We start from the raw sequence: 11,113 nt of genomic DNA, 5'->3' as shown, positions 1-11,113 counted from the left end.
TTGTATTGCCTGGGCTGAGAATGTGGCTCAGTGGTAAGGTGATTGTTCAATCCCCAGCACTTCAAAAAACCTTTTTATTGGTGATGATTGGTCTCTGTTTACAGTCCCTTGTGTCTCATTTCTGTTGAGTAGGTCAGTCAGTTACCTCAACCCCACTTAATAAAATAGGTGAACAGAGGCAGACTGAATAAAACAGTTCCTCTCCCACATTTCTCAGAGAGCTTCCCACAGAAGCAGAAAGAGGTATGAATGCTTGGCCTAGCAAAGAAAGCTGGAAAGCTTCTGGAATGTTAAAAAATGTACAAGGGAGCCAGGCATGGTGGTGCACACTTGTAATCCCAGCAACTCAGGAGGCTGATACAGGAGGATTACAAGTTCAAGGCCAGCCAGGGCAATTTAGGGAGATCCTGTCTCAAAACACAAAAAGGACTGGGGATGTAGCTCAGTGATAAAGTGCTTGAAAGTATGAGGTCCTGTATTTGTACCACACACACAAAGAGGAAGAAATGTGCATAGAAACATAGACCTTAAAAGAAATTAGACTGCAGACTAGAAAATAATTTTAATGCAAGTATAAAGGATCAGTCCACTGCGGTATTTTTCCTTCTTCTTGCTTTATAGGCTGCTCCTTCGTATGACTCTAGAAAGAAGAGGACCAGGCCATATTTCTGTCTGTGTGGGAAGCAGTCTCTCATGCTGGAAGCTTGCTGCCAGATCTGGAGGAGTGCCAGTGTCCTTTAGATCCAGGAGCAGACACAAAACAATAAAATAATTTATATATGGTTTATTGCCTCTATCAATTTCATCTCTTCCTCCTTATAGTCATGGAACAGCTGCATCATCCTTGGACCCATGGGGACCAAAGTCACTTTTAAAGAACCTGCAAAATGAATACATAATGAGGAAGGGTGAACTTCTTAGGAAGGGGAGGGTAGGGGAAAGGGCAGAAGAACATGGGTCTTTGGAAGTATTTCCTTGCTGACCAAGAACCAGAGCCTGAAAATAGGAGCAGGAGGAGGGAAAGATGAATTTGGAGAAGGAAGGAAATAGATGAATGTACCTTCTCTGCTGAGGGGCAGCCTTTGCTGTTATTCATGTTGATATTCTTCATGGAGATGAGGGTGATGCTGTCTTTTTCTCCATTGGCTGTGGAGCAGCTGGGGCGAGAAGGAAGTTTGTGTTACAGAAAGAAGCTGGAAGGGCAATGAGAGGCAAGGAACCCAGCAGGGGCGGGGGCGGGGGGGGGGGCGCTTCAAAAACATCTATATTTAGGGGGTGCACCATAGTGAACCAAGAGTGAGCTTTGAGGGGCTGGCATTGTGGCTCAGAGGTAGAGCGCTTGCCTAGCATGCGCGGGGCCCTGGGTTCAATCCTCAGCACCATGTAAAACTAAATGAATGGAATAAAGGTATTGTTTCCAACTACAACTAAAAAATAATCTTTTTTTTTTTTTAAAAAGAGTGAGCTTTGAAGCTTCAAAGACTTGCATTTACTACCCATTACTGATTTGATCTTGATCAAGTTACAACTTCCCTACAGCCTCAATTTTTAAATTTTATTTTTTATATTTGGTATTGGAGATTGGACCCAGGGCACTCTACGACTGAGATACACCCCCAGCTACACCCCCAGCCCTTTTTATTTTTTAAATTTGAGACAGGGTTTTGCTAAATTGCTGCCTCAACCTCCCAAGTAGCTCAGGTTATAGGAATGTGCCACCACAGCTGAAACCCTCAGTTTTTTAGTTATATAAAATGAAGTTATATTTACCTTGGAGAATTGTTGGAAGGATTTGAGCTCATATTGCACATTACATACTATTACGAGTGGCCCAGTCAATAAAAGGTTCCTAAACTTAGAGGAGAGGTCTTATCTTAGAATCTGCATTCCTATAATTATCATTAAGGGCTTAGCCCTGGAGCTGAAGAGTTCCTTGGGGTGGGGAGGCAGGCGTGGCATTTGCCTGGAATCCCAGCAGGTTAGGAGGATGAGACAGGAGTATCACAGGTTCAAAGCCAGCCTTAGCAATTTAGCGACGCCCTAAGAAACTTAGGGAGACCCTGTCTCAAAATAAAACATAAAAAGGACTGGGGACAGGGCTCAGTGGTTAAGCACTGGGTTCAATTCCTGGTATCAAAAAAGAAGAGTTCCCATCCATCTCGTGTCACTTGGTTGTTTCTTTTCAGGTCCACCACTGGCCTTCCTACACCTACCCCCGGCCTCAGTAAAGGCGGCAGGATTATGGTGTGTGTGTGTGTCAGTGGTGTGTGATGTATGATTTGTATGGTGAGTATGTATGGGGTGTATATATATGTGTGAGGTGTGCGTGATGTGTGGTGTGTGATGTGGGGTGTGTGTGTGTGTGCACGCATGTGTGTGTGAGGCAGGAAGTGTTTTCCTTTTGGAGTAGAGAAAAAGGGGGTCAGATAGAAGATGCCTCCCTTTGAACTTCTGACAGTCTTACCTTTCAGATAGTCCTGAACTCCCTGGTTTCTGGGGATCTGTAAAAATGCAAGGACATACATTAGGGTCACTTGCTATAATTCAGAAGTTCAGCCTTCCCCTCAAAGCCCACCCTAGGGGATCTTTCCAACTCATCCATGGGGCTTATAGGCTTGTGCCATTCCTTCCCTCAGCCTGAACTGGGTGTCCACCTTGGCCTTGGGCTCCAGGTCCCCCAGCACAGGGGAAAGACATATACCTTCTGACTCCTTGTTCTTCCGACACTTAAACCTTAGACTGACCACACCGACTAGGATGATCACCACAACCACCAAGATGACAATGAAGCTGATCACACCTGAACAGGGAAAAGAATGGGGTTAAGGAAAGATGATGACGGGGGACAAGAGGGGGCAACAAGAGTCCAGAATACCCTTCCTGGCTAAGTATTATATAGACAGGCTCGGGGAACAAAGTGAATTTCACTTCTCTGCTGAACAAATGAGCTATCAGCCTGCTGTTCCTGGCTGGAGTGGGCTTTACAGCCTAGCTCCCTCCTGTGATAAGAACATGGAGTCCAGCACAGCCAAAAAGAGCTGGCTAGAGGACCAATGGAACCTTTCTTCCATCAGTGCCTTGCTCATAAGCCAGTCCCTCCTGGAACAAACGGGTAAGATTTGAACTTGTGTGCTCAGACCCAGATCCTACCCCCACATCCTAATCTTCCTTTCTCACCAAAGGCAGCCACAGTGAGCACAGTTGCTAATGTGGGGCTAGGCAGGATGGTCAAGTCTTCCATCATACTTGAGTCCATGGTGACTGAATTAGAAGTATCATTTTGAGATGTTTCTGAAACAGAGTGGGTTTGATGTATCAGTGAAGGGTACTGTCACAGCCACCAAAGACAGCTAGCTTCTCTCCTGCTCCCCATATACAAGGCTACAGAGCCACACCCTACAAGACTTCCTTGCCACTCTGGCCAGATCTCATGGGGATAGAGGTTGGAAATGTGGACTGTGAAGATGTGGGCTCATCTGAACAGCACTGCTAGTTGCTCACGTTACTGGTTTCAGAGGATTCCAGAAGGTTCAGGATGTTTTCCACTACTCTTTGGAGCCCACAGGAAAAGGATTTATGCTTTAGAGCTAGGAAGCCAGATCAGGCTAGTTAGAGTTGTCTGTGTTTTGCCAAGGATTGGAGATGATTCAACAAATTGGGTTGTCAGTTAAGGAGACAGTACAGGTGTTGGGCCCTCTTAAAAAGTGGCATGTCATCCACTCCTTCCCTGTTCAACTAATTGTATCTCAGGCCAGACTGCTGTTCCATTTCCTTATCTCTCCTCACCCCCCTCCCAAATAAGTCTGGAGAGTAAACTATCCAAGAGCCACGGGACAGCTTGAGAGAAAGGGCCACAAGACATCTCCAACCCCCCCTCTTTGCCATGTAGGACATACCTCCCCTTGTGCTGCTGCCGCCTCCGCCACTGCTGCTACTGCTGTGTGGAGCTCCAGTGCCTGTGCGGGAAACAGGTGGCCACAACAGAGGGTGTCCACCCTCCCCAGCCTTGTCTGAGAAGCATAGCCTTTCTCCACCTTTTCTGCCCTCCAGCCCCTTCTTCTCTTCATCTATGCCTTTCTTGGTCCCAGGTCCAGTCTCATTTTGCCTTCTCTGTGGCCAGGCCTAACTTCCTGTCTCAACTCCTCTCCAATCTCTTTCATTATTTCCAAACTAAGGTGCAACTGATGCGGCTCCTGGCCTCAAGACCCCCACACCTCTGCCTCCCAAGGAGGGGAAGAAGGACCCCACCCAGATGTAACCCAGGGTTCTTCACCCCCTGCCCCTCCCACCCTGGGTACTCACTAAGTTCCGCTGTGTGCTTCTGTGCCTGGGCCTGAGTCAGGTTCTTAAAGGAGTGCCCATCTGTGACACTTGATCTCCCTGTTACAGGGTTCCTGGATCCCAGGGGGCTTTGTGGGGTCTTCTGCGAAGTTGCTATGCATTAGGAAACACAAATGGCCTGCTCAGGGCCTCAGGCAGCCCATGCACAGAGAGGGCTCATTAGTCCAAAATCCTCCTCTTCTTTCCTGCTTACAACTCCAGAAGCGGTCATTCTCTGGTTCACCTCTGGGCCTTTACCCTTGATGTTTATTCTGCCTGGCACATACCCCATCATCCTCCACCTCACCACCTTCACCTATTCATAACTCCTTCTTGGTTCAGTTTTGGAGGCCAATGCCTCTGGGAATCATCCCTGGCCCCAAGTCTGAAGGCTGATATTTGTCTGGCCTCTACAGCATTTTTTACTCTTGCCCATGAACTTTCCCCTGCTTTATAAAAATTGCTAGTGTAGGAATTGTAGGCTTGTCCCTTCCCCCACTGATCTACAGTCTCCTGTAGAGAAGATGCAGTGTCTGGGTCCTCCCCAGTTCTTCCCTGGATGGCATTTGTGGTATCAAAGGCCGAGTACCTGGGATACTGGAGCTGAAAAGAAGCCTTGGGCTGCCAAACTCGGAGGAAGATTTTTCTCCTGCAAGGATGGAGGCAGATGGAGAGTTGGGGGTTAAGCAGGTTTGGTGACACCCCAATCCCTTGCCCATCTAAGAACTATGGAGCTTTAAACAGGTTTGAATGGCTGGGGGAAGGGGTTGGGGAGAGGGAAGGCCCCCAGGCAAGCACACTCACTCACCTGTATTGGGAGAAGTTGGCTCCGTGACCAGACTTAAACTGCTAAAGGGTCCTGAAACAGATCATCTTAGGTTGAAGGGTCTGCTACCTCCTAGCTCTCTATGCCCTTCTCTTCTTCTCTATATCTGGCATTTTCTGGTCTTTCTTCCTACCCGTCCTCCACCCCCTTCATTTCTCTCCTTTTTCAAGACATGTTAGGCTGGGCCAAGTGAAAAATATCCCTCTGTGACCTCAGCCTTAGACGAGCCACTGAGAACTGTGGCCCCAGCCCCAGAGCCCTGGGGTCAGTGCTAAACTGGCCTAGCGCTCCTCTCACCTTTCCTAAGCTTCTAGGCCCAGATGCTAGAATAGGACCCACAAGTTGGATCCTACCCTGAGCAGTCTGGATTTTCATGGACTGGAAGGAAGGCGCACATGGCAGAGGGCTAAAGGATAGGTCTCCAGCTCATGGTGTTGGCTTCCATTAGAAATGGGACTCAATTGCATCATCACCACCACCTCATGGTCCAGAGTCCCAGAGTCCTTTCCTGGCTCTTGACCAATCTATGGGTACGGTACCAACCTCACACAAGATCGGGGGAAGGATTTTTGCTTTTGTTTTTTGTGGTACTGGGGATTGAACCCAATCTCATGCATGCTAGGAAAGCACTCTACCCAGCCCAGAGGAAGGTTATTTTAAACTAATGGCATGTTCAAAGAGAGAGAGCCAGTAGCCTGGCATGATTGGACAAGGACCCAGGATTCCAGGTCTCTAGGCTAATGTGCACCCTATACTATTGCTCAGGCCATTAATTTTCCTCTGTGAAGATTGTTCTCCCAAGGGGAGGAGATGGGAAGGTGAATGAATGAAATGGGTATGGGGTGGGTTTAATGCTTATATTAGGGTGTGTGTGTGTGTGTGTGTGTGTGTGTGTGTGTGTGTGTCTCTCTCTCTCTCTTTCTCTCCCCTCTTCCCAGCCAGTGGTAGGGGCCTGCACAGGAAGCAGGTTCTGAGGTGTGTACAGGAGGCAAAGAAGCTCTATAAGGAGCTACCTACCAGTTTACTTTCACAGGCAGAGGCTTCTTTGGAAATGGTCATTATTGACCAAACCCAGAGAGGAGTCAGTTACTAGGAGTCCCGGGTCAGAAGCCCTCATTAGCCATTTAGTACATTTATGTGTGTGTCTGTGGGGTTTTTTTATTACAGATGTGTGTGTGCTTATGGTCCCCTATCTGTATCCTGCTGTGGATGTGGGCCCTCAAGGGTCAGTTGGGTTTGCTCACTTTCCGCAATGAAATCATTCTTGAAACCTGTGAACAATGTGAAAGGAAAACAACGTGGGGAAGTGGAGCCGCCCAGCTGGGTTCCCGTCCCTTTACTCAGCCTGGGCCGAAGGCCCCTGCCTGGCCCTTCTGCTCCTGTGGCCTATCATCATCAGGGAAGCATCGAGCCCAAACCTGGGTGGATGGAGGCGGCTGGGTGCCAGGAGCCCACCCCGGCCTGTGGCAGCCTGCTGGTTTGTTTATTTTTCTTAAGCCACTGCCTTCCTCCATAGGGCTATCACATAGAGAGTGTGGAATTAATTGTTTCCAAGCCCAAGCTTGCCCAAACCCTAGGCCATGTTTTATCAGGGCACAATCTGACAACCACATTCCTTTGTGGGTGAAGGATAGAGAGAGGAGTTAAAACTTATAGACACCCCAGGCTAGAAAGAAGCCTTTCTAGCTAGGGATAACTTGGGGAAGACTTTCAACCCATAGCGCACCTTAACACTATCAGTTTCTGATCCAGCGTATCTTACACATCATCGAAGTGCTGCAAGAAGTGGTCACAATGCACCAACTTCAGCATTTACCTAGAAAGAAACCTGTCTAGCATCTTGGAAGGAGTTCCAAAGTCACAAGCTTCAAGTCTCATTTGCCTGCCCTCTCTTTGACTCCTGTCCCCTTCTGCTCCCTCGACTTGTCACCTGTAAAGATTCACCTGCAAAGGTTCACTTGCAAGTAAGCGAGGAACTAGAGTCAGGTTTTTTTCAGCAGGCCAGGTACCTCTGACCACTTGGCATGTAGACACCCAAAGAACTGTGGCCAAGGGAATTTCTGATTTTCCTGGTCTCCATTCCCTAACCCCTCCCTGCTTCATTTCCTCCCAATCTACCACTTCCCTATCCCTCTGTTTTCCTCAGAGCAGCATGTTTAGTAGGTAAAATCATGGATTTTACAGTCTGACAAGCTTGGGTTCAAATCCTGCCTTTGTCACTCACTCACTGTCTGACATCAGCCTCAGTTTTCTTTAAAATGCAATTTTTATGAGGGGATAGGGGTGTGGCTCAGTGGTGGGGCTCATTTGCTTAGCATGGGCAAAGTCCTGGATTCAATCCCCAGGGCCAAAATTAATTAATTAATAAACACAAAAAAAACCCATGAGATGTTAGTATCGTATAAGTTGTTGCAAGGAAAAGAAAACACATGTTCAACACTTAACACGGTGCCTGACAGTACATGCTCAATCAGTGCTAGACATTTTAATTTTTGCCCCACTTTCTCAAATCCTCTGAGTTACAAGTTGGCCCTGACTCTGTAGCCACAGTCAAGTCTCTGTGGGCATGAATATGCTCAAAAGGATTCCTCGGTTTACCAAAATGAAGGAGGCAGCAAATGCCCAGAGCTCTGAGGATGAGAGGTTTAGGGAACCCAAGGAGGCTAGTCACTTTGGTAGAGTGTATATAAAGCCTGGGTATGTGCCTGGGACAGGGCAGTGGGTCAGAAAACTGGGAGAAGTCTAGGCCCTTGAAAATGCCTCATGAGTCTCCCCCTGCAGTTTCTGTTACAGCCTCCCCTTCAGCCCCAGATCAAATCTCTGACTCTGTCCTATGTGGGCAGAGAGGCCTGGTTAGAGTTTTATTCCCAGCCAGTGGCTTTCAGAAAAATGTCAGATATCTCCAGGAGGCAGAATATTCTGGTACTCAGGCCCTCTCATCCTACCACCAATCAGGGCAGTCACCTCTCTCCATAGAAGTGCTCTTGCACTCTCTCTTTCTGCTGCTTTGAACACAACCTCATAAATCTTCCATAGAGGACTTGGGAGGTTGGGGGGGGGGGTGGGTTGACCAAAGGGAAGTTGCTGCCCTGTGAGTCAGAGTGTCCTGGACTTCTCACGGTTACCAGCAACTGCTCCCTAATTAGAGCTCCTTCATGAGCTGGCAAGAGACCTGTCTGAGAGGTGTTGCTTCTGAGTCGTCTCCTCTGGAAGTTATCTCATCTAGCCCCTTGGGTGAGAATGTTATACACAACTGCTTTGGTAAATAGTTCTTTGTGTCTAACCTTAGGCCTTCTTGCTGTGATTTGAGCTTTTAGAATTCCCAAGTTCTTACTTCTCACCAGCAAGGGAAAAAAGAAGAAGAAAGAAAAGAAAAAAAAAAAAAAAAGAAAGATGATCTGTAAAGGCCCGGACACAATTTCGTACTCCAACAATCTATAGGGTGACCATAGCACCCAGACCCAAGGGAAAGGTTGGATGGAACAGCTGCAGGCTTCTTCCTGCCTGTGTACCTTCTGGAAGGAGCTTTCCAGCCTCAAGCTCAAGCCAAGCCAGTTGCTTCTCACATTTCAGGGGGCCCATCTCTATGAGGGACCCAGTTCTCCCTGAAAAAATTTCCACAAATGGATTTAATAGTTTCTCTGTTTTGTCCCTGCCTGGTAATGCCTACCCCACCCCCCAGTCAGACTGATCCCCATTGTGGAAAGGGTCTGGAATTTCCCTCCCTCAGGCAGATCCATGGATGCAGAGCATGTGTGGCGTGTGTCCCAGGGGAGGGATGAGTGGGAATTACTAAGGGAAAGTGGCAAGCGCTCCTTACCTTGGAGGAAGAGCAAGCCCAGGATCGCCCAGCACAGCTGCCTGGCTCGGATGGTCCCCATGTCAGCTGGGTAGGTGGCCAGCAGGCAGCTGCTCTGTGGAGACTCTATCCATAGTGGAGAAGAGAAAGGGAGTACTGGGGCGGGGCGGGGTGTGGGGTGGGGGTTGGCTCTCCAGGAGCTTCCTGTCAAAGAATAGAAGGAAACAGATTGGGACCGGCTCCAGGGGCCCTGCTCAGCACGCAGCCCAGATGAGGATGTGATGCTGAACAGCAGTGACTGTGGCCAGTGCGCCTCCGGTTGGCTCTAGGGCCCTATGAGCAATGATAGTAATCTGGTCACATCACTGTCTTCCTTGCCTAGGGGGTCCCTCAAGTCCTTCCCTATACTACTTGGAGGTTTTCCTGGAGCAGGCTGTTTCAGACCAGGTTTTCCTCTCCCAGGATTGAGCTTGAGGCTGAGCCCACTAGCCGCCCATGCTCTGTAGACTCTGAATTCTCCACATTCCTCTCCTCCTCAGGGCTCCCAATCCAGACAGGACTCCCAACATCTTTCAAGGAGAGTTTATAAATATTATTATTATTCCTAATAGTAAAGCAAGAATACCACATGCTAAGCATCCCTCCCTCTGCCTCCTGACCCCATTGGAGTTAGGTGTTCCCTGTGCTCTGGCAGCACCCTGTCCTTAGCCTCTATCTATCACTCATCTGCATCCCATGATATTCTCTCCTGCAGACTATAGACCAGCATGGTTACTTTTTTTCAGTATCCCTAGGACCTGGCATAATGCTTCCCATATGGCAGGTTACTGAAGTAAACTCAAAAATTTTAGGAGCATTGGTTCAACCCTACACCATTTTTTTTTTAAATTAAAAATAGAAATCTTTTTTTTCTTTTTGTAGAACTGGGGATTGAAGCCAGGGGACTCTACCACTGAGCCACTCCCCAGCCCTTTTTCTTTTATATTTTGAGACCTCCTCCCACCACTACCACCTCCCTTTTTAAAGGAAGGGTCTCACAGGTTGCTAAGGCTAGCCTTGAACTTGTGATCCTCCTGCCTCAGCCTCCCTAGTCGCTGGGGTTATAGGTGTGCACTACTGTGCCCAGCTTTCCTTGACTTCTAAGACCTTTACACTTTTGAAGGTTTTGGTCTAGTTATGTTGTTGACTGTCCCTCAATATGTGTCCTCATGATCAGATTTAGGTTTATGTCTTTGGCAGGAGTATCACAGAAGCAGTGCTGTGTCCTGCCTTCATTTTCTATTTAGTGATGCATGATTTTGATTTGTTCCATTACTGAGGGTGTTCATATTCATCACTTGCTCGAGATGGTGTCTACCACTATATCCATTTTCTGTGTCTTCTTAACAAATTACCACACAGCGATGGCTTTAAACAACAGAAATTGTCAGGTGCAGTGGTACCCATCTGTAATCCCACCGATTTGGGAGGCTGAGGCAGGAGGAGCCCAAGTTCCAGGACAATTTATCAAGACCCTGTCTCAAAAATAAATAAATAAATAAATAAATAAAACAGTCTGGGAATGTAGCTCAGTGGTAGAGAACTCATGGGTTCAATCCCCAGCACCACTCACAATTCTGGAGGCCAGAAGTTGAAATCAAGATGTCAGCAAGGCCATTCTACCCTGAAAGCTCTAGGAAAGAACCTTCCTTGCCTTCTTCCAGCTTCTGGTGGCTGTTGGTCTTTCCTTGGAACTCCTTGGATTATGCCACATCACTTTAATCTGTGCCTACGTCTTCAGATCTCCTTCTCCTCCCTGTTTTCTGTGTGTCTCTTAGAAGGACATTTTTTTTTTTAAAGAGAGAGTGAGAGAGAGAGAGAGAATTTTTTTAATATTTTTTTTTTTTAGTTTTTGGCAGACACAACATCTTTGTTTGTATGTGGTGCTGAGGATCGAACCCGGGCCGCACACATGCCAGGCGAGCGCGCTACTGCTTGAGCCACATCCCCAGCCCCCCTCATATATTCTTGATATGTTTATTTATTTGATCACTTCCTTTTCAGTAACCAATCTACAGTCTCTGTTTCCACACCCTGCCTCATGGATGCCTTCCTCATCCCACTCAGGTGCTAGACATCCCACCACTGTATGGATACCTTCATCACCTTCAATCATCCTCAAAGTGTAA

General features: G+C 47.7%; 1 protein-coding gene across 3 annotated transcripts; it reads right to left on the bottom strand.

The window, feature by feature from the left end:
* Positions 1 to 537: 537 nt before the first annotated feature.
* Positions 538 to 9,116, bottom strand: Ecscr (endothelial cell surface expressed chemotaxis and apoptosis regulator). Of its 3 annotated transcripts, XM_046460465.2 has the most exons (11): positions 8,967 to 9,096; positions 8,659 to 8,751; positions 5,129 to 5,179; positions 4,910 to 4,969; positions 4,303 to 4,434; positions 3,897 to 3,956; positions 3,178 to 3,291; positions 2,702 to 2,800; positions 2,465 to 2,501; positions 1,061 to 1,157; positions 538 to 880 (listed from the first exon to the last, which is right to left on the bottom strand). In XM_046460465.2, exons 1-11 carry the CDS (start codon positions 9,025 to 9,027, stop codon positions 872 to 874), a joined length of 813 nt encoding a protein of 270 aa, XP_046316421.1. In that variant the 5' UTR covers positions 9,028 to 9,096; the 3' UTR covers positions 538 to 871. The 3 variants fall into 3 exon arrangements, with proteins under 3 accessions (XP_046316421.1, XP_046316422.1, XP_058440275.1); XM_046460466.2 differs by lacking the exon at positions 8,659 to 8,751 and having other exon boundaries at positions 8,967 to 9,116; XM_058584292.1 differs by lacking the exons at positions 5,129 to 5,179; positions 8,659 to 8,751 and having other exon boundaries at positions 8,967 to 9,098.
* Between the last annotated feature and the right edge of the window lie 1,997 nt (positions 9,117 to 11,113).

The sequence above is a fragment of the Marmota monax genome, unplaced genomic scaffold (genome assembly GCF_021218885.2).
Source record: "Marmota monax isolate L192 unplaced genomic scaffold, Marmota_monax_Labrador192_F-V1.1 WCK01_AAM20220418_F8-fsc00006, whole genome shotgun sequence".
Taxonomy (NCBI): Eukaryota; Metazoa; Chordata; class Mammalia; order Rodentia; family Sciuridae; genus Marmota; species Marmota monax.
This window is presented reverse-complemented; position numbering and strand designations above follow the sequence as displayed.

What these genes read in the sequence shown, in the direction of transcription:
- Ecscr (XM_046460465.2), bottom strand. Translation starts at nt 9,027, where the DNA reads ATGGGGACCATCCGAGCCAGGCAGCTGTGCTGGGCGATCCTGGGCTTG. An exon ending in TTTCAGCTCCAGTATCCCAG is followed by an intron (nt 4,435 to 4,909) that starts GTACTCGGCCTT and finishes CCTAATGCATAG; the next exon opens with CAACTTCGCAGAAGACCCCA. An exon ending in GCTCACTGTGGCTGCCTTTG is followed by an intron (nt 2,801 to 3,177) that starts GTGAGAAAGGAA and finishes TTCCCTGTTCAG; the next exon opens with GTGTGATCAGCTTCATTGTC.